Source organism: Hyalella azteca, unplaced genomic scaffold (assembly GCF_000764305.2).
Source record: "Hyalella azteca isolate HAZT.00-mixed unplaced genomic scaffold, Hazt_2.0.2 contig14656, whole genome shotgun sequence".
NCBI classification, from domain to species: Eukaryota; Metazoa; Arthropoda; class Malacostraca; order Amphipoda; family Hyalellidae; genus Hyalella; species Hyalella azteca.
Genome location: NW_025944533.1, coordinates 15,184 through 39,235, shown reverse-complemented (window position 1 = coordinate 39,235; position 24,052 = coordinate 15,184). Strand labels below are relative to the sequence as shown.

Below are 24,052 nucleotides of genomic sequence, written 5' to 3'. Positions count from 1 at the left end.
TCCGTGAACAAGATACATCCAGTTCTCATAAATTCTCATGTTGAAGTCTGGTGTCGGCAGATTTTTTTTTCTATTTTTTAGCGCGTTGAAATCCGTTACGACCGTAGCAGTAACCACATTTTTTACAGCTTGTTTTAAGTCACTGGACTTTGGCTGTGCTAAATTGGACCGCTCATAACGGCGCTGACCACACAAATTAGCAGCTTTTATTGCCAAATGAGAAGGTCATTAATCATGGGCAGACTTGAAAAAGATCGTGGTCTTAAGCCAAATTCTTTTTTTTAAAATTCTGGGTTAGTCGCGCTCGAGTATATGTCGCCTCGATCGTACGTTTCATAAAGTTTTAAAAATAATTCTCGAACTGATATTTTTGTGCCAATACATTAAAATTAATGATTGCGAGATCATTGAGAATCATCGAATGTCGTCTGCCTAAGTTCACTGTTAATTATTTCCGGGTATTTTTTCTTAATATCAAATCAAGTTAATTTAATCCCATTGTCATCCTGGAATTACAATTAATATTTTTTTTCACTTTTGGTGATTGAAGGACAAAAAGTTCGTCTGTATTATATTTTCCATGGTCAGTTCCAGAAACAATGTGATAATTGTTTTCTCACCCGTATGGATTTAAATGCCAGCATAATTTAAGTACTCACGAAGACAAAATGCATTGTAAATATATCTGCATTATTTCATCGCTTTCATCTAGTACGAAATATTTCTTCTAATTTATCTGAGTAAAAGTGAAAGTCCGGGAACTGGATCTCTTAACAAATTACCGAACAGATGGCGGGAGACACTCAGTCAGATGCCCGAGGGATAAGATCGTCCACCCCTAATATATGTTCATGAGCGAGCACCCTGTGCGGGCCAAGTTCCCTTTGGACGCATAATCGCTTCCGCATGCAGGGGTCTAACTATTTTTGCGTTCAATGTCTATGGAAAACCGCAACGTTCGGTCGTGCTCTTAGAAGTGATTGCAATAAGTGAAACTATTCAATAATGCATTGCGCCAACTTTCATCTTAATGGCTTTCAGTTCAATTTGTGCAGCAACAGATAAACGACAGCAGCTACTGGCTAAAGCTCAGGAAATTGCAGGCTGGGAATGAAGCGAGAAACGATTTTAGTTATGGATAATAATTTTCCTCTTCTCCTGAGACAAAAAATTGATTTAAGTTGAGACTTCAGCCTCACATCGGTGGAGTGTGTATTGATGTGTAAATCTTTTGAATTTTGTTTAGTTTTTTTTTAATTTAATTTACTGCGTTGAAAATTGTTAAATTGTGTGTCTATTTTGACTTGCTAATTACGTCCAATTGACTTCGATTTGAGAGAAATTTAGCAAATTAGTGTTTTGTTGCTTGTGCCGCAAAAGATTCGATTTTAGAATTATGAAAAATGCAAGTTAATAGAAGTTTGAATTAGTAACTCACTAACATCTACGTTACCGTTGAAACGAGCTTCATCTGTTAATTTCTGTAGAAGCTGCAAAAAGAAGCATCTCTATTGTGTCTGTGATCTCTGTCACGATAGCTGACGGGCAGTTAGGCTTGCGGTTGCGGTTTCTAGCGTTCTCACTAAATCATTTGGAACCAAGGCACTTGGGGTTCTTGCGAGGCTGAAATTTTAATCTTCAGAGTGGCATTGGTGGCAGTTCTTCATCTGACTCCGGCAGTGAAACATAACATCAACGAGCTGAATTACTGGACTGTTTACCGCATAGCAATTCAATGATTACGGACCAGACTTAATTAGGATTCTTTTGCTGCTGACGTTTTTTTGCGCAAAGAAGCTCAACGTAATTACATTTGAGTTATTGCCGGAAAGTCGTCGTTAACTAAAAGAAATCGTTAGGCGTTTAAATAGTGCCTTGGTTGTGTTTACTCATGTGATCCGGAAATTCTTCATAGAAAATTCACCACTTTTTGCAGAAGTTTTTTTCATCCTTCTTTGGTAAGTGGCTAGGCAACTGCAACCTCTAAATCTAAACGTTTTGTCATTGAGTATGTTGCAGAAATATTTATATACGATTTTGTACTCAGCATTAACTCATGTTGTTTTATTAATCACGTGTGTTTCGAAATGTCATTCAAATGAACTATGAAAACGTACCTTCCAAGTTCATTCAATCCGATATCAATGGAAAAGCTTACTACTTTTTTTACCTTTTTGAGCTGCATTTGCCAGCAGTTCGTAGAAGTTGCGAATTTTAGACAAATTGCAGCCGAAGCTACTCAGCATGAAAATGCCTGGGATGCAGCATTGCCCAATCTCAATTGAGTTTACCTGCAGATCGTACATTAAGTGGCGCATTTCAATCAAATTGCAGCCAAATATAGCTACTTAGTTGCATGTGCCTGGGATGTAGCAAAGCTGTTGCCCTGACGTTAAAGCTGACCGCTGGAGAGCAGTGCGTGCGCTGTTGCTATGACCATAAACTACGAACAAGCGACTTGGAGTAAGCCAAGCCCAGCCGACTCTCCTAACCTAAAGAAGGAGAAATGAACGGCCTCATAACTTGTGCTATACCTGTTGCATCCCACGTGGCTCTGCAGGTTTATGGCCGCTGTTTTAGGATGTATCTATTTGTACGAGAGACATTTAGAGGTTCTTTTGGACTGTATCTCTATTTATAGGAGGACTCGCAAATGTTAAGTAGCATCCTTCGAACCGAATCTATTTATGAAAAAGACGCTTAGAGAAGCTGTAGCTCCATGCATCTTTTAGAATATTTAAAGTTTTGTAATAAAAAGTATGTACCTTTTTATCTATAAAAGGTCAAAATTTTTGTGATGCAGCAGAATCGCGCGATTTTTTTCTATCACTCAAAACGGAAAATAGTGGCACCGATTCGAATTATTTTTGAAAAATTTTATATATAATTTTTCTGTGCATGAATTCCAAAATATATTTCGCTATTCTGCAATTTCGCATGATTTTAATTTATGCGATTATATAGGAGGTACACAAAAAGTGTACTTTATCCGGTATTGACGGATTTTTGGCTTTAATCCCCAAATCTAATCTCGAGACGTGTCTGATGTGGCCTCATCAGCGCATGCGTGCGTCACGCAAGCCAAACACGTGCCTCGGTGTGTAGTTAAGCAGCAAAATCTCGCGTGATTCAAAGAGTAGTTATAACGAGCAAAATCCACGCGTGATTCAAAGAGTAGTTATAACGAGCAAAATCCACGCGTGATACGAAGTGTAGTTAAGGAGCAAAATCTTAGCGTGATTCAAAGTGTAGTTAAGGAGTAAAATCCACGCGTGATTCAAAGTGTAGTTAAGGAGCAAAATCCACGCGTGATTCAAAGTGTAGTTAAGGAGTAAAATCCACGCGTGATTCGAAGTGTAGTTAAGGAGCAAAATCCACGCGTGATTCGAAGTGTAGTTAAGGATCAAAATACACACGTAGCTAGGTGTGTAGTTAAGATAAAAATTCTACTCGTGCCTCGGTGTGTAGCTAAAGAGCAAAATTAATAGCTAGGCATCATTTTGGAAGGCTTACTACCAGCTGTTTTCTTTTTTTTTTTGAGGTGGGGGAATGGTTATTATCCGAAAAGAAGCAGTTTTTTAGGGCTGGATTAAGTAAAGAATCAAATTACTTTCAAATTCATTATCAATTTGTTTTACGAGGTGCTTTCAAATTTTGTATAACTAGTAAAATTGGCATTCCAGCAAATTTAATCCTAAGCAGAATATTTAACAATTCACTGCATGAGGAAATCCGGAGACCGAGCTATGAGTTTCCTTTTAGTTTTGGCATCAATGTTTTTGTAAATATTTCACTTCTTAAAAGATCGAAAACATCTTACAATTGCTTTGAAATAAGGATGAATTATAGCACAGCAGACGATAGATAAATGCATTTAGTGTAAAGTGAGCATCATGCTCTCTTAACCAGGCATAAATGGACTCCAGGCGTAAATGGGTTAAAGAATTTTTACTTTTTTTTCTTATTTAACTTTCCTTGCTATGAACGTTGGTGTCGCAATTTTCTCTGCCTCTCCGCTGTTTTCATTCTCACGCAGAAGAGTCGGGATCTGAGCTCGAGAGCCGCTCAGTGATCGATAATCCGGGGCTTTAGTATTAGGGTGAAGGTCACGATAAGATCGTAGGCAAATAGGGACCGTGCAGGGCTTTTTAGCCGGAATCGTGAGAAAATGGCAGACGGCTAGAAATGGTTCGAATGTGGAGCCAATCATTCATTTTCAGAGAAAAATCGTGTGGTGTTTGATTTCTTTATTATAAAGTTGTTAATTTAAGACAAAATGTGTTTTTCTTTTCAATTCTGGTTATTTCAAAACTTTTCTGTTCTAACTAATCATTTTTTTCTACAATAAACTTCATTATTGTTTTGTTTTCATTTAAACAAAATAAGCTTTGTTGCTTTATTTAGGTTCTTGAAAAGTTGCTTCCATTGAATTTAACATGCTCCAAAGTTTACATTCATCCGTATTCAGTGCAATCTTACTTTGTGTCAGTCTGGCATTCACATTCATCATTCATTTGGTGGCGGAAGCTTTTCTCTGGTCATCGATCGGCCAGCGTGTGACAGCGCAGGCAGTTCAACTGACGCTCACCGTATCGACGCGCCTCGTGAGTCGTGACGAACTGCCCTAGGCCTATTCTTTCAAAAAAAGTTAAGAGATAGTAAGTTCATCAGCCAATCATTGACGTCTTTCAAGCAAAATCCACCAATCATAGGCAAGAAAATAGAGCGTAAATACTTACGTTCACTTAGCGAGTTCTGAAAGTATGGCCCCTAGTTAATAACTTCGGACCTACACTATATGCAAGCTGTTGTTCGATGAGATGCTGAAGAGCTACGCGTTAAAATACCAATTCTTTAAATAAAATCCAAATGTGGCATTTCATTAAGCTTACTATCATTATAATAAGCTTGCGTGCCGCTCAACATTGTGCTAGAATTCCAGCATCTAGGAAATATAGAATAAAGAAATATTCAAACGCATGAAGTTGCATGAAGTTTTACTGAAGTTAGATTCACATATTTAGCTGATCTAAAATTTATTTCACACATTATTGGTTGTATTAAAATCATATTCACACATTTTGTGGCACTGAAGTTTCATTCACACACCGGTTGTACTGAACTTATATTCACACATTCGGATGTACTAAAGTTAGATTCACACAATCAGTTGTACTAAAGTTATGTTCGCACATTCGGTTTTACAAAAGTTATATCTCAGTCGGCTTTATCAAAATTATTTTCACTCCTTCTGTTATAATTGGTCTATTTACTAAAATCCACTTGACATAATCATCCTCAAACTCCGTCTGCGTGTAATATAAACAAAGGCATCTGATGGAATTTTTTCACCAAGTTAATCGTGCAATATTCCTAGATATGTTTTAGCAGCTAGGAAGATATTATGACTGCATACCTATATTAACATTTTTTCGGACGCAGTGAATAATGCTTGAACGCACGTCACAAAGGATGTGCCAATTTTTTGTTGCTAGTGTGGATTGATATTTTAATATTTTCTGTTGATGATTTCTTTAGATCTCATTGATTCGCGGAAGAAATTATTATTTGAAACCTATGTATCGAAACTATTTTCGTTATTCATTGATGAGTAATTATCAACTCTAATTTCGGTTAATCCGTAAAAGTTTTCGGTGCATACTCGCTTGCGTCTTTTTCGGCATCAACGAAAAAAAATTGCAGTTAAAGCAATATTACCTGTCTAACTTTTTTGCAGGTATATCGAACAGTTTGGATAATTACTTTCAATGTAAATGTTGATCATAAATATGCATCCACTAAACTGTAGAATTTCATTCCTATAACCGAAACCTCAATATTCATAACTGCACTCACCACTACGTAATAATACCGATTGGTTTTATCACATATCGAATACCTATAATTTCACAATACAGTTGCATTACGCATTTACAATTGCGCATCTCCAGCCATTTTTCAAGAGCCATCAAGAGGCCAAGCCTATAGCCGATTTTTTATACATATAATACAGATTTTTTATCGCATATCGAGTACCTATATTTTCACAATATAATGCATTATACATTTACAATTGCGAATCTCCAGCCATTTTTCAAGAGCCATCGAGAGGCCAAGCCTATAGCTCAGTGGCATGCAGCCAGGGACGAATATCTCGGCCTGTTATTGGAGACCTGCAAAAGATGGATGGTTTGGGACACGTCTCCGAGATGCTCCTCAGAACCAATTTCCTCTTTGACAGCTGCTGCAACTTCCGACCTAGAAGATGGAACGAATATTGCGACGAATCCTGGGTTAAATTTGCAATGCGTCTTTGGCCAGACGTATTTCAAGTAATTTTGCATGATGTTATATGATTGTTAAAGCAAAATTTGCAACGTTTTCATGTGGGGTAAACTCTGCTTAATTAGCTACGGAATACCATGTCAATTTTTTATGATGGTACGGGAGAATTTCCCTTCCGCTAATGCGAAGGTTGAATCAGGTGCAATGAATATTGCACTTTGTTGCAGTATTTTTCATTGGTACATTTATTTCAAGCAGCATCAGTTTTTCAAATAATTCTTCACTTCAAGAAATATTACAAAAATATTTCTCACAACTTACATTATTTTTTGTATTCACGTGGAGTAGTCGCAAAAACTTCTTCTAGTAAGTGACGTTCAGTCTCGGTAGATAATATTGGTAAGGGACGTACAGTCTCGGTACCTACAACTATTAAGTGACGTCCAGTCTCAATATCAAGGAATAGTTTACCGCTCGAGAAGTTCTCCCTGCTAGTGTGGGCCCAGAAATTCTACACGATTCTAAGCTGGTCGCAGATTGGAAGTGACGCGGCAGCCCTAGACACGGCTTGCGGAGCTTCTGATAATTGATTAATGGCGGGCATTAATCAGCTTCATTGATTAGAGTGGCAGCTGCTGGACCGGCAATCCGATCGCAGAGAGCAACCCGAAGCTCCTTTGCTTTGGAATCCAAGTCCCTTGGGATCGCGTCGATTTTGTTGATGGCTAGTTCTTTTAATTGGTCGATTTTAGCGATTAAATAATATTTGTTAAATTTTTGATTTGCTGAGGTTGTTTTGATATCATGGAATCATTTTATATTTTGTTATAAACAAACGAATGTTCTCATATTACACCCATTTCTTTAGTTTGGTTAACGTCCCATTTTTTTTCTTTCATTGCTTGTTTCAAATTTTGGTTGAATAAATTTTTTTCTTATGGAAAGTACATGTATATGTTTAAGCATGAATAAACATGACTTTCCTTCCATCAAGCTAGTTTTCAGATATTCTTTACTTTGTACTGCCTACTCATCGAATTTAATTAATAAACATGATTAAAAGTTGTAGATTATTGTCAATTCTTCTCAATATTCGTAAAATAATCATTTTACCTGGAATTTTTCTGGTGTTAAATAAGTAAAGATTCTGCAATATTTTTTGGTTTTCCTAAATATCGTGCTTTCATATATGCTTACAACTCCGTATTGAGAAATTTTGACAGTCAGTTATACATTGTATTCAAGCCTCAATAAACCTAATCTGTATTTTCATTCATTATTCGTCATTATTTTTATAGTCCTAATTGCACTATAAATTGTAGTCCTAATTGGACCATCAACATTGATAGCATTGAATGTTCGTCATATCGTACAGGATAAAATATGTTCTGAGAAACTCAAGGAATTAAAATATAACAGAAATTATGTACATGGGTGTAAATTTGAATTTTACTGTAAATGTTACAGTGTCTGGATTAACGTCAATGTTATTCCTATACAGACGCGTTTGCCCTCCTTTTGATAAGTCTATCGAGTTCTCCCCTCTGCATCAGAATTTCCCATTTTCTTTGTTGACTCTATCACACCCCTTCGCCCCCTTAAGCCCGTTTATCTGTATTAACCCATAACAATCTTTATGCACTTAAATCAAGTTTCTATTCAGGGATCGCTTGATCGCTTAAATAATTCTGTAATAATTTTTCAAAAGATTATTGTGGGCAATGTTCAATCAAGAAAAATCAAGATATATTTATTTTCCTCGACGCCATTTCGCAACTCAACCTTGTCGGTCGGATCTCTACTACAACTTACTGATATGAATAATTCATTTGCGTGCTGAGCTATTGTTGTGTTGCTCTATATGAACTATTCTTAGTTACTCTATTAAATATTATTTGTTTACAGTCTTATTAAAAAGCGTCTACGGCATTAATTCCAGATTTTTGTCCTTGTATGATGAAGTCATCTTAGGAGAACGATTTAAAATTCTCAATGTCATCTTCATGCTTATGAACAGAAAACGATAACAGTTTTTGACCATTAGCATCAGGTGTTGATTTTTAATTTTCCACCTATAATAAATTGATAACCCTGTACAGTCTTTTTTGATGATTTTGATGAAATTCGTTGGCCGTTCCATTTCACCGCCAGGTAACGTAGCCAGAGAATGTGAACTGAAATTCAGTTGGATTATGCCGGAATTTATTACTAGAATTCAATGATTTTGAAGTGATTTAGAAGTATGGCCGCATTCATATAATGTTATTTTATCATCTGCCTTGTTGGTACAAATTTTTTCGTGTATAACAACAAAATTTAAACTGCTTATTGGCGGAAAAGCGCATTTATGCGGAAGACTTCCAACCTTAAATGTAAAAGAACGATCGTAAAATTCATTGATGTAATTTAGAATTTTTCTATGTTCAAACAAGTTTTGATTGCGTCATTTGCTCAACTAAACCCCCAATTTCATCTGAATTTTTATCGAATAATTTCTGGTTGAATATTGAGTTGAATAATGTTGCATTATGTAGCGAATTGCTAGATTTAATATTAACCTGTGCACCCAACGGAGATGCTCCATTGAAGAGATTTTCCTGCTGTTATTATTTTTTTTAATCTAAGTGCTCGAATCCTACGGATCAAATTGCATTTTGTTAGATATATCAGGAGCTCCACAAAGTCGTTCGTCAAAAGCTGATATCTTGAGTGCACTGATAATTATTTGTCACATTGTCTATCATCCGAGCGCCGATGATGGATGATCTCTACTCTAAATCATCCATAGTCGTTCATCAACGGCTATAACTCACACAAATTACAGTCTTCATCGGTTCTTTGCTTTGCAATCTAGACTATGCAAGCCATGGAAAATATGGAAAAAGTGCACGATCTTTTGCCAATTTAAAATTTAGATGAACAGAACAGTTTTACGGATATTTTATGATGAAACCTTTCTCCAAGTTTTTTCATTGTACGAAAACTTCATTGCAAATTATTGCATTTTACTTTCATTTTAGTTTCATTGCAAAAATTTTACTATTTAATTATGCGCCCTTATTGTCATATTTTATATGCAGTCAGAGAAATTTTATGCTTCGCCGAAAGATTTAACATAGTTTCTAAACTCGTAATAAATTGCATGCCAGCCAGGCATCAATTTAAAAAAATTAACAGGTCAATTAAATACAATTATTCACTATAATAATGTCGATCTTTTGAATGTGATGATACTCGAGTTCCATGGGCGAATATTTTTTTGGTTTTCCTAAATATCGTGTTCTCATATATGCTCACAACTCCGCGCTCAAAAATTTTGCCAATCAGTTATACGTTGCATTGAAGCCTCAATAAACCCAATATTTATTCACTAAATTTTTCGACTGTGAAGTTGTAAAGGTACCTGTAGGCCATGCATTTTATTTTAAATTCGTGATTGAGTTTTGGTCGAATATTACGTTGGAATGCTGAATAAATTTCTACGATCACAAATCATTTTTTGTACATTAATCGTGGAGTGTTAGTGACAAGAATGATTGTCGCTCAATTAATACATTTTAAAGTGACCATTGAATGAATTATTACACCTATTCATCATTATTATATAAGTCGGGTCCAACATATCATACTATTTCTCGTCCCAACTTCATGCATTGTTTTGTCGTTTGTGGATGTCACCATCTCAAATCCTGTTTGCTAAGTTTATCATCATGGTTTTTTGTTAATTTTTCCTGTTTTTCTTTCTTTTTTTCATATGTTTCCGGGGGGCTGCAACCTTATTATCGCGCAACCTACAGCTGCTGGTAAGAAAAAATAAGTAGTATTTGATTATCATAAGCAATCTTTACCCAACGGCTCTATTTCCGAGAATTTTCGGCCTAATAAATAACAATATTAATAATTATAATGTTCAAAATCTAAGTTCGCGCTTATGTTTCTAAATACTAATTTATTCCCAAAAGTGGCATTGTTTTCGTATGATAAAATTTATTTATTATTTTTTTGTCATAAAACTTTACTTAAATCTGTGGCTTTATTCCTATTAAATTGAAAACTATTTTGAGTCACTCTTTTTGAAAATCTGAGGTGTGTTCACCACAGCTTATGACAAGAAAATTAAATTTTATCATTCATGCACTAATTTATGATCACATTTTTCTTTGATTTATCAAGTAACTTAAAAAGTGGTGGTCATTTTTGACGATTGTTTTAGTGACTTTGTGGCACACGTTTCTAGGTGCCATGAAATAAACGATTTATTTCGTATAATCAAAAATTGCAATTGAATTTTATGCATCTTACAAATTACATGAAAATAAGCTCGCCGACCGGATATCAACTGCAACGAAATTTGTAATACGTTTTTTAATAATTATTCATTAGTTTTGTAATTTTCGTCTTATTAATAAAGTGTGTAATTAAAACAAGTCATAATGATTTCTGCTGCTTTTCTAATAATTTTTGTATACTTTTCACCCTCTTGCCTCCTTCTGGCTTCGTATATCTTGCACAGTACGATCTATTCTTTCAGCTAAATAATTTTAATTTGAATTTTATGAAGTCAGTAGGACGGTCTGGATTAATTATTCGTACATTATTTCTTTATTTCCCTATATATGTTTGTCTCAGCCTCTTGTATACGCAAGCGTCCATTTTCCCAAGTTGTTTCTGATTCATATGATCCTATTTTTTACCAAATGTTCGTTTCAAATTTTCGTAGAATATTATGAACTTGTTTTTTATTTTATATTCACATCTCGTCGCTGAATTCTATAGTATTCATGCAGAGATCATATCCGCATTAAACTTTTAAACACAACCAAATATTCTCTCTTTAGAGCGTGGGACCATTTTGCATATCGTTCCCTCAGTTCCCTCATGCAGGCAGCGAGTTTCCCTCGGTTCAGTTATCCGCGTATTCAATCAAGTGTCAGCTGCCAAAATGCTGAACTTCCTCCCCTCCGTAACAGCCGGCGACGTCACGTATTTAAAAGCACCCCCTGACGTTACTCATTATTTGCATCTCCGTCTAATTTCCAGTCCTTCTTTCGATATTATAATTTATTTTATATGTCTTCTATTGCAATGTCAGTTTTTTCGTACGAAGTTCAAAATCTTGTAATGTCGTTCACATTAACGATACGGTTAAATTTCCTGCTCGTGAAAATAATCAAAAATCATTAAAAATTATAATTGGTGAGTTCCAAAATATAAATTAGTAAATAAATAGAAGACAAGGCTATACGGATGAAATGCGATCAATTTCAATTGCAATATCTATTCAAGGGCTCCCAAACTTTTTCAAGACAGAATTTAAGCATAATTTCTTCTTCTGCGTAAAAAAGTAACTTGGATAATAATAATCCCACATCGATGTTGCTTTGATGGTTGGATAAAAATTGAATCGACATTTATTGTGCGTTTTTAATTCCATGATCACCGTAGAGAAGTACCACGTGGAAGCAACGCTCTTTGGTCTGCTGGCCCCTTGACCATCGATGTTCTTGAAGTCATCAGGGGCAATTTATTCTGCTGTTAAGTTACTTCCATCGATCTTTCGAAGAAGCAATTCCCTTAATCAAGAGCTGTGATCTCACGTTGTAACACCTCTTCAAGAACAGATTCATCTTGCACTCAAAAACTCTTGCGCAACTCTCCCTCCTTTGACTCCTTTGCAGATTTTTTGCACCCGTTACGTTTTATCTTTCCCATGGCTTCTTGAAACTGATAAATGCTGGTCCATCAGTTAGTATACGTGTTCTGCACTGCATCGTTTATCATGTCGTCCGCAAGCCCAGGCAAACCAAAAGTACTGAGTCTTTTTTTTGAATGCCACTAACTTTTGCGAGGTATAACAATCGAAACCTGCGAATGTGTTAGTGTTAGAATTCATGATAAACGAGCGGCGGCAAGTCAGCGCTATATAAAGCTGATGACTGTCGTGTTATTTAAATGCCAGGAAATTTAACCACCATTAACTATTTTTTGTATAAATGTATGGATTTGTATTTGTATGGGTGCTGCTTACGTACCAAATACAATATAAAAAGTTTCCTGGTTGAAATTTTGCCTCAAATTTTGCTCGTTTATTCAGAAATTTTTAGTTTTTGATGGGAGAGCTGCGACAATGTTCTCAATAATGTTTCATTTTCCATGATCTCTGTTCGAAGCAGACCAATTTAATCCCCACATTGCACACTCGGATAAAAAAATTATTCGTCGTACTTGGATAAAATTAACGATATCCCTGACCTGGTATTTTAAGTTTTTGGACTTTTTGACCTCGCTGAAATATTTATTGATATTGATGAATGGATGTGAATGGGAAAAAGGGGTTCGCTTCGAAATTATTCCTGAGAGTTTTTTAATTTTATTCGGATTATAACCAGGGAAAAATGAACGAACTACGATCCTTTGAGAAATGCGGAAACTAACGACTTTTTGGAATAAAATCGAAATGAACCATTTCTCGTTATCTGAATCCAACAAAATATTTCCAAAATTGTTTATAAGTTTTAGTGAATCCATAACTAACTTTCATAATTCCCCGTAAGACCGACCTTATCTGCCGGTCGCTGTAAGAAATATTTCCGAAAGCTTCACGCGGCGTTTCATAATCAGTTAAATACAAGCCGAGCCAACATGTATGCGTCTAGAAACACAAACTGCTTTCATCCATCACGAGGCATTACAGGGACACGGAAACTCAGTTCACGTCAGAGGCGATAGACGAGCAGACACCGTGGTTCATCTTTAATGACATACCAAACATGGGTATGGCTGTTCGAAATATTTCGTAATTAAGGTATGACTTACCTCTATTGGATTCATCCCATTTTGTGGGTGGAAAGCGTTTGCAGGTCCATTATTGTTCTGTTTTGTATTCCCGGCCATTTTGGTCGACGTGACGTCACTGATGCTGACGTTGACAAACCTGCCGACGCCGTAAACCATTAGTTCGCGTCCGCTCCCTCGCCGCACCACCGCCGTATAAACCTTTCCTTGATACGTTGTGTAACTTACCTCGGTACACCCTATACCTTACGCCTTATATCGAGCCTTACCTCGGTACACCCTATACTTTACGCCTTAGATACGCTGCATAAGCCTTACCTCGGTACACCCTATACCTTACGCCTTAGATACGCTGTATAAGCCTTACCTCGGTACACCCTATACCTTACGCCTTAGATACGCTGCATAAGCCTTACCTCGGTACACCCTATACCTTTAGATACGCTGCATAAGCCTTATCTCGGTACACCCTATACCTTACGCCTTAGATACGCTGCATAAGCCTTACCTCGGTACTCCCTATACCTTACGCCTTAATAAATTAGATCGATACGCTGCATAAGCCTTAACTCGGTACACCCTATACCTTACCTAATGATGCTGTACAAACCTTCACTCGATACGCCGTATAACTTACCTCGATAAGCCATATACTTTACCCCGGTACGCCATTATAGCTCATTTAAATACGCCGCGTTAACCTTGCCATTACATATGATATATGCATTTCTATGTTTGTTGAATTGAGCTTCCCTTAATATACGCTGCATGCATGCGTTTATGCGCTGTTCATATTGCTTTGATATTCCGTCTACCTTCTCTTGATAAATCGAATATTGCCTCCTAATATGCTGTAAATTCACCTTCGATACGCCGTATAGTTTTCCTTGATACACTATTTACCTTCTTTGTAGCCCTATATATGTTTTCATGAGGCACCGCATACCTTCCATTGATACACCGTATGCTTTTACTTTTTTTTTCGCCGTTTACCTATCATTAGTACGTTGCATTTCTTAAATTGATACGTTGTATTACTTCTTTATTATGCCTTATGTATTATTTCTATATTTTACGCCGTATTACTTGAGGAAGGTTATCCTTGCATTTTTATTTCATTCCTTGATTCGGGTGNTTACTTGAGAAAGGTCATCCATGCATTTCATTTCATTCCTTGATTCGGGTGAAGTAAACTTGCTCGCTAAAATTAAATTATCGTAGTCACTCGATAAAACTCTACGTCTCTGATCTGGAGGTTAGTGTTCATTAACGCTTCTTCTTATCGATCCATGAAGCTTGATTACGTTGCGCAGGCGCATTCGAGCAGTTGTTTACATCTGCACTGCACAAAAATGACAAAATTACCCTGGCTTTGACCCAAAATATGGTAACGCTGTTAATCTTCGAGATAGTGGCCTCTTTTTCAACGAAAACGGTCCCAAATCGAAAGGTAGAAGGAAAATTTTAAAATTTGTAGAATATTTCTGCAAATAACCAGTTAGATATTACTGCAATATTTTTCATGCAATGCGCCTCATGAATTCCTTGTCTGACAAATATTTTTTTACATGTTAAATTTCATGCCGAGTGACTTTTTTCCTGCTTTTCCTTTACTCATCTTTGCAGCATGATTTGAACAAATTGTGAGGCAGATTTGAGATTATTTATCGATTACAATCAGCTTCGGCTACCTTGACCTTATAATTACTGGGCGCTGCAGTGTAGCACAAAATAATTAAATTGCTTTCGTTGTCAAATGAATAAAGCTATTAATTTTTTATATAGTACCTATTCTCACTACTTCAAAATTAACATTTTTCAGTAATTTTTTTCTTTGGTTCACTTTCGTTTATGAACATAAATTTTCAGAAAATATTGTGGTTGTGCCTCATGGTGATTATGTTTCTATTTAAAATCTATTTAAATTGTAAAATAATATACATACTGATAATCTTGGTTAGGCGTGGTAATCTTGGTTAGGCCTTCTTCAGCTCCATAATTTGATTCAGCTATAAAATTATTATTAATAATCAATTTCCGTGCTTCAAAACAAGGGCTCACGTCAAACCCTATTTTTAAATAATAATAACTAACAAAATCATTAGACTATCAAATTTTTAATTTTCAAATCAGCGAGAAATTTTTTAAACATTGCCACAAATATTCGTATGCTAAATAATTTTTCTCAATAACAGTTAATACGAGCTTAGGAAATAATGATGCTCGGAACCCTGTAAATACTTTTTTTATTCGCGAGTCTGGTTGTTTTCATCAGCTATTGCGCAAATTTATTATTCATTTATTTATAATATATTTTTTAGTTTACAGACCATGAAATTTTAGTTCCGTCTCCATCTAGCGCGCCTCTTGATTATGTTGTTACAGTCTTTTAAAATAATAACGAGTTTTATTCATTTTCCCTTCATTTTTCTAGCTCGATATACATTTTAAATAAATAAAACATTTTGACCATCCGGCTCCCATGCTGATTGCTTGTTGAAGCTATTTTTTCATTACAGTTTTACTGATGTTCAATGTACGAATATGTATGTGATATGTACACATGGTCGTGATCTTGAATTAATTGTACCATGTTCTCGATCTTGAATTTCAACTTTATCTGTCATATTCATTCTCTCTGTTATCCATCTTATTTTTTTAAAAGCTTCCAGAAAATGTTACAGGAATAGTAATGTCACTCGATTGCTTCAGTCGTGGGGGCAACCAGAAATTTAAAGACTAATAGTATAGTTTCGTACTGAAATGGAGCTGGACATCAAAAATTTCTTTATAAAGATATTTTCTTACTAAAATTCACCTGGACACCGGAACGTACAGTATTTCATAAATAAAATTTCTTACTTAAATGGACCTGGGCACGGAAACATTTTTATAATTATATTTTCTTACTGAAATGGAGCTGGGAACCGAAACATTTTTACAATTATATTTTCTTACTGAAATGGAGCTGGGAACCGAAACATTTTATAATTATATTTTCTTACTGAAATGGAGCTAGACACCGAGCCGTTTTTATAGAAAATATTTAGTGCCAAATAAGTGTTAATCTCGCGCCTAATCCGCGTGTGCAGCGCCTAATAAAGACATTTCGATATGGCCGACGTTGTCTGATAGTCACGACAGTCTTTAGGGCTGCCCCCCCTCCTGAGGTGGGAGGCAGAGAGGGGGGAACTCGAGACAAAGGCGTCTTTATGCTCCCTTTGATAAATTACTTTCTTTCTCTGCTTTTTGTTCCTCGTATGATTTATCGCGGCTAGGAGAAGGCATGCTATTTTTCTCGGTATCTGGTGCACATCAAATAGAAGCCATATTGTTCTTTTAACTATTCATGAGCGGCCTAAGGCTTTTCTGCCTTTGGGTTTGCAGCGCTGTGTATGTGTTATTTTCGACGCCGGTGTGTGTACGGTAAAATACACGCTTCAATATCACGAAAGTATTGATATTTTTGGCCTTGAATTTCATATTTTCTGATATTGAATTTCCTGACATAGCCCAAACCTTTCAAGCAGTATTCACTGAATTATGTTCCTTTGCACCCCATGATTTTGATATATTTCAGTATAAAATTGATTATCAAATATTTTGTATAGTAAGAAATATTGCGGTTGAATAACTTTAGTAACTCTGCATAATTACCACATTTACTTACAATAAATATTTCTTGCAAATATATGGGTTAACACAATCGGAAAATAATGGCCAGTCTAATTAATTTTTCAACCTCATTATTAAATCACTTTATTTATACGTAACGCATTGCTTCTAAAAATAATATTTTAATTCGTATATTTTGTTCTACTTGTTATCCATTTATGTATTGCTTAATTGCTTATTCACTATTTGTTTAACACGTATTAAATTATATATAGATTCTTATTATGTTTAAATTCTGACCGTATATGAAATGCATTTGCTCAAGCCGAAGCCACATGCTTCCCGCCAAAAATCGGACGAGTTGTTGGAATAAGAATGACCCGAGCCTCGACTCGTCGTGGTGAAATGGGTCAACAGATCGATCGCGTGCATGGCTGTTCTCTTCATTCTCAGACCCTCGCAATATGTCGGGTTTTCTTTGCTCATTTGTTGGCTTGACTTTGTAACGTTATTTCCATTAAGTCGAGTTTATTTTAATTCGAGTTTATATATATTTGGAAAATAGTCTACGGAGTTGAGCCGCCAAGGTTCATTAATAAATACGACTATTTATACAATTATTTTCTTTGAATTCGATTTTTTACACTAATCGTTTGAAAATTAAGAATTTCAAAATTAAATGAATTCTTAAACCACTCAATCAAACTAAAGCTTTATAAGCTAATGGTAATTCTTATTGACGCAGTTCAAATGGAAATATTGACTTATCTCAACAGATTCTCACAAGATTGACCTTAGACTAGGGCAATATTTTTTTTACTCTGTCTAATTTATGCCAATGAACAAAATACTTTGAAGTTATTATTGTTAAAAATGAACTAAAATATTACGTTTTCTTCGTTACATTTTGAGATACTCATTTATTACACTATTCTTTCTTAACGGTCATTTATTTAGTGTACGATACAGTGTACAAAATTCAATTTACCTGTTTCTCATGGTTGAATTTATCACAAAAAATTCTACTGCTCAGGCGGCATGAGGCTTCAGCGTCAGTATTTACTCGTGAAATTTCGAATCAATCTCAAGGCCTGCGACCCACCGAAGCGAAACTATTATTCTTGACGCGTGTTTTCAAATGGTTTGCTTTTACGCTATCAACGGCTTTCTTGAACACATTTGGGTAAAAAATCATGCCAGTAAATTAGCCCATTATTCACATTGTTATTGTTATCTGTTGTTAACAACTTCGTCCCACATGTATGTTGACAGTTAGTGCTCACGGAGTGATGTCAATCTTTGTTCATTTAGTAAACACATATAATACCGATTGATGACGTAAAATGTCAGCAATGCCATTAACAAAAAATAATGATAATAAAGTAACGGTGCAGCCACCATTATTGTGTCTTGTGTTGAAAATAATCACGACTTTGCAAATCTGTTCCTAACAAATACCTTACAGTTATAGACCTGTCTCTTATACACATCTAGATGTGTATAAGAGACAGACTTCCTCCCGGCCAGGTGCCTCTTCTGTTTTAACAAAGCATTGGCGCTTAGTCGGAAAACGTTCTTAGTTTACAATAGCGTTCAACTTTAAGCAAGCAGAGTTATTAGGTAATGGCATATTCCGAAATGAATTGGTGATTAAAACAAGTACCTATTTAGTATTGGTTGCACATGAAGTCGGGTAACCAGTGGTTGAAGTTCAGAGTACCAGGATTGAAGCAGAGAGGCGCGGGTTCTATCCCAGCTCTGTGCGCCAGCTTCTTGTCAGAATCGGCTAGGAGGCCGGGCGGTTAAGCACAGCANTACTATTTAATACAACTTCGCAGCTCTTGGGGTGATTTAAGACTAGATTGAACAGATTTTGATGTCGAATTTATCAATCTATAGGCTTTTAAATGAATGAAATGTCATTTTGCATGGCATAAATAATGTTAATGAGCAACTGGTGTAGACGAAGCGTGAATGCCTGTCCATACACTTATTTTGCTTCATTTTATAGAAAACGTGTAATTTGTATTCAAATTTATTAACTTTTTGTTGAGAAAGAAAAACAAAGAAAAATACTCCTGAACTCATTCGGGAAGATAAATTTGTGACATCTTATCCAGGTTATTTGGAAGCATTCATTGCCTGTTCTGTCGGAGAGCTAATGCATATTTTTCCAATTATTTACTATTTTGACGCCAGAAACCAAAATTCGGAAATTTTACTTTAAATAAATCCTTTGTAAAGAGCTGCATATTTGCACTAGTATACGCATCTTAATGTATTTCTTTGGTGTGCCAATCATGGCTGTATATGATGAATGGTCGCGCTTCTAAACCCGCTGATCTGAGACAGAAAAAAATGGATGGTATGGCACCAACTAATGCGAGTCATTTATTTGAAGGAGTGCGGGAGTCTGTAGCAAGGATGCCTCAGCCCCCCTCCACTCTTCTCCTTTTCTAAAGCCCCCTTTCACGAGCTCAAGTGACGGATCCTTTCAGATCCTTCATTTGATTTTTTCATCCTACGCCAAAGCGTCTCTCGGGTCCAACATCGATCGCTTCGTGGAGTTTTGAGTCGTCAAGATATTTCTCGTTTTAGATGGCGTTGGTCTCAATCCTCGTTAATTTCCTCACTCGAAATGAGGAAAAAAAATTAACGTTTTCTGATGTAAACTTGGAATAAATTTAATGCTGATAATATCTTTTGTGATTCTAACGTTTATTGTGTTCCTTGTTTCAGAGAGGAAGCGTGGGCGACAGACGTACACTCGCTACCAGACTCTGGAGCTGGAGAAGGAGTTTCACTTCAACCGATACCTTACGAGGAGGCGAAGGATAGAAATCGCACACGCTCTCTGCCTCACAGAACGACAAATCAAAATCTGGTTCCAAAATAGGAGGATGAAGTGGAAGAAAGAGAATAAAACAAAGCCTGAAAACGGCGGATCTTTATCAGAAACTCCTACTCCTACTCCTACCTCTCCTCAGTAACAAGCGGCTTCAGGGTCATTGCAAATCAAGTCTTCATATATGAATCTAAAAATCGGTTGTGCTTTCTCAAACTAATTTTTCAGCGTTCTGTCTGGTTGTGTATACGTCTGCTATATAATATTTGAGGTTATGGCTATTCAGTCCATTGAATTAAGGCTGAGATGAATTCGCTGCTGCAAATATCCCAGCATACAGTTTTACATATTCGAGATCAATTGAAAGTGGCTACATACATCTTGACTTTATTCTCAATCAAATACAAACAAGCCTAAACACATGGCTCATCACGATCTTCCACATTATCAATTGAATTATTCGTGAAAACAGTCGGTATTTTAATGGCTAAATGGGAGCTGGGCAACCCACCTACCTGTACTCGCTCACCTCCACCTCTCGTAACTTTATCCTATAATGAACTAAAATGAATGTTTTCCTACCATATGGTTTCATGTTGAAGTATTCAGCAGTTCAGGTCACTGTGTGTAAAGTATTTACTCATAAGGTTGAAATGAAAAGGCATTTGCTCTAATTCACACTGCGGATTTTGTCCCAGTTTCATAGAAAACGTATTATTGATGATGTACATAGCAATCCTGTGGAATAATTTGAATGATGGTCGCAATGCGGACAGTTTGAATAATGATCCAACACGGTAGGGATTTATTTATTTTGTGTAACCAAGCTACATAATTATTGCAATGGTGTTTTCGAAAATGTGCACATTCGTGGTCAGTGTTTAGATATTTAAGCCGAAAATGTTTCTGATGATCAAAAGGGTGACTCACATAATATATGAATAAATTAATTTATATCTTTTTTTATGGCGTCCTGCATAACATAAACATGAAATTGATGATGGATGTCCTAAGAAAAACAAGTTATACGTACGTAGATTTTGAAAGGATGTGAACCTTCCAGCAGTCCTGCCCGTTTCTCTTTGTATACGCATTGATATACCAGTCCTCCTCTGTGTGGACTTGGGACAAGTCCCAACCTCAAAAAATGGCCGCTCTTTCCAAAGGAGAGCGTCCATTTGCAACTATCTGGTATACTACTAAAACAATTGATGTATACTGAAAGTTTCACTTTGACATGACGTTTTGGTATACTATCTTATTCTTAATGTATACTTTTAATTACTTCACCAAACTGGAGGTATACGTAACTTACGAAGTATTTAGGCGAGTGATCGACGAATGTATCCAATGGTCCTTGTACCACAACCAAATAATGCTATACGTAAATGATTATGTAAAATAGACTGTTTAAACCAGTACCTAATGACTGTATCCATATACGTCTAATTATTTACCAAATAGATTTATATTTAAAGAAATATTTTAGCGAATATTTCTTGTATCCATTCATTAGTAGGTAACCCCTCAGTATACTTTCAACGTATGCGAGTAGGTTAAAGATATACTGTTTTTAGGTAAATTTAGTACTCATTTTAATTTAATTTTATCGCGCTTACTGAAATACTTACGCAAGCCAATCCAAGATGGTGGTGCTTCCGCTTAATTGATCATGCGTTATTTATTCTTATTTACTGCTTACTTCTTGAATGGTGTTGTGAATGATGCACTTCACAATTATTGTATTCGAAAATAAAAGGAATTTCCTGATTGCTGGCAGTCGCAAAAACTATTTGGAATCTTAATGTGCTCGGTAGGGAATAATAATAGTTACTGAATAAAAATAGTTCCTACTTTTTTTAAAAATCAATCACTGTGGTTTTATCTTCATGCATTTCAGTCCAATAATATTTATTTGATTAGTCCAGTGATATTTATTTGATGTTAGCTACTTATTACTGTGTTTGAATGTTTCAAATTTACATTCTGTGAAAGGCAGAAGTGAACGTCTTCTTTTCTATTTGTACTTGTCATCTTGAAAATTGTTTTCTTAATTACAAGAAGCCTAATGCTGCGCGTTTTCGAATAAACTGTGTTTCAAATATCAATACATGCAAAACCATAAAAATACGACATGCCATTCAATGTTTCGCTACTGGTGTTCAATATATAATATTTCATTTCTTCTGCTTAGCAACGGCGTCCGTGGACGAAAGTGTAGCTAAGGACTCGAGAGACTGTGTTTTACTTTCGTGTACATTATGGAAATAAGTCGGTTGTGAAGTTATGATTATTTAACTCTCATTGATCTCGCGCTTTCATATTTAACAATGTGGCGTTGAGGAAGAATGTGTTTTTGTTTAGCTCAGCAAACTATTTTTTGTCACAAATGATTTTTCATCTTTGAATGAGAATTTCTTGTGTAAATTAAGCCAGGTTTTTTAGACTTATAATGTGTACCCCGAGGGCATTTCGCTCAATACTTTATTAATTCCGGTGGTCGTATACGAAGCTTTGTAACTGTAGGAATGTGTTGAGTTTGATTATATAGTGAAATTCTATCGTATTGCAATGCCTGCATTAAATGCATCAATAATCTTGTGTCTATCATGGTAGATCCTCATACATCGTAACAAAAATTCATATGAAGAAAAATAACAAAATGTTAATAAACATCTTTCAGTGGCGTAATAACGTCATCACTGCATTTTCTATCGTGTTTCAGTCACTAACTGTGCTAATTACGTAGACAGTATAATTTTTAAATGCTTTTCAATCTTGAAATCGTCTAATATTTTTAATCAATTTTTGTATCGATACTATTGCATCGTCATTACCGTTATAGATCAAGATGTTTTGATTCATTTGACGCTCAGTTGGCATACGGAAGTAATTCCTGTGTGATCGTGTTAGAGTATTTGCCGGTTAATTTGGCAAATACCTTCAATTTCTGCTCTCGTTCTTGATTAGTTTAATTGACAGGTATTTTTATAAGTTTACCTAAGCCCTTAATTTATAATGCATACAAGCGTATACGAGCTGTTGCAGCATATCTTAAACAGTCCAATTTCCTTTATTTTGATAGAATATTTATTTCCCTTAGGTAATCCTCTCATCTTTTTTGTAGTTTATTCAGAAGAAATAATTGACTTCTAAATTTTATTGCGATAAGTTACAGTCAGAAAAAATTATTTAATTGTGACAGTTTAACAATATTAATTTCATATGTCTGTACCTTGATAAATATTGATAACTTTATTTTATTCCTCGTAGCAGCGCAGCAATAGTGAATACCAAACTCAAATTTTACGTTATTTTCTAACGATGCCTGTAGCCGTTCTAATTGAATTGAAATCTTATTGACCACCCCCGTAGACTTAGGCTTCATCAACGATAAGCTTGCTAAATAAGTTATCTAGAGTTTCCTCAGACGTCCACGATTTGATTTATCGTTTCAAGACATCAATAGAATTCAGGCTAGATTTTTTATTATGTTATGTCAAGCTAATTTTGAAGCTCCATTCAAGCACATGAATTTAATGTTAAACTCATTTCTACTCTAAATTACAGGAACTTGACAAATTTGTATTCTTTCAAGGAACTATAAAGTCCCCCGAGCAATAAAATTCCGTACAGTTTCGCACGCAAAAGTAACGTTCGTTCGGATGTAGGAAGTTATTTGTATACGATGCTTGTATACTGTCTTTGTGGATCCTCTACGGATGGCACTTGACTCAACGAAAACAAAAAAATTCGGTAAAATGTTCGTTTATGCGTAAAATTTGGGAATGAATTTGTTATTAAGTTTAAAATTAGCCTCAGTTCACCTCGAAATATATTATTCTCATCGATTAGAAATGTCGATTACTGTGTTAAATTTTTCCAAACTCTTTTAAAAAAATTTCACAATTTGAACAAACAATGGAAAGAGATTGAGAAAACTCGATTATTACTCAATATAATATTCGAGTTTGTTGCATCTTATTGAAGCTACCTCATTCTGTTCGGCACTTTGCCGAATCAAAACATTCAAGTCACCCCATAATTCAGATCAATTCTAATGTAATTGACGAGGTTATTCGAATTCACTGTGTAAACTGATGCACAAAATTCATGCTAGGATATTTTCACTTCGGAACCTAATGGCACGGCAAGCAGAAAACGGTAACCGTGTAGTGCTATGTTGTTCACAATGTAAATATTTAGAGGATGCCGCTTTACCTCCGTTATTTTTAGTTAGGATTTGATTTTCAAATGTTTTGGCTACCGTGTGGGGAAATTGTATGCATGTCCATAAATTAGAAGGAGAAATGAACCCTTTGCAGCAAACGAGTCGTATTGAGGCATCCATGACAAACTTTCGACGACTTATAAGTCGCAAAGGGTTTATTCCATTCCGAATTACCGCTGTCATATAGTAAACTGATATACGTACGTGAGTAGCCAATAGGAGTATTTTGTTATAGTGCTGTATTATAATGAGGATATTTTCTTATTCGTACATGTGCATTG

General features: G+C 35.6%; 1 protein-coding gene across 4 annotated transcripts in view; it reads left to right on the top strand.

Moving 5' to 3' along the window:
- LOC108667412 (homeobox protein Hox-B7) overlaps nt 1-21,190 on the top strand; it is a 109,083-nt gene extending 87,893 nt beyond the window's left edge. For 3 of the 4 annotated variants that reach the window (XM_018154434.2, XM_047884121.1, XM_047884119.1), the window contains exons 3-4: nt 10,083-10,088; nt 19,435-21,190. In XM_018154434.2, coding sequence (XP_018009923.1) covers nt 10,083-10,088; nt 19,435-19,685 — 257 coding nt within the window. In that variant the 3' untranslated portion in view covers nt 19,686-21,190. The remainder of the gene's footprint in view (nt 1-10,082; nt 10,089-19,434) is intronic. The other variant, XM_047884120.1, reaches the window with a different exon arrangement.
- The last annotated feature ends 2,862 nt before the right edge of the window (nt 21,191-24,052 follow it).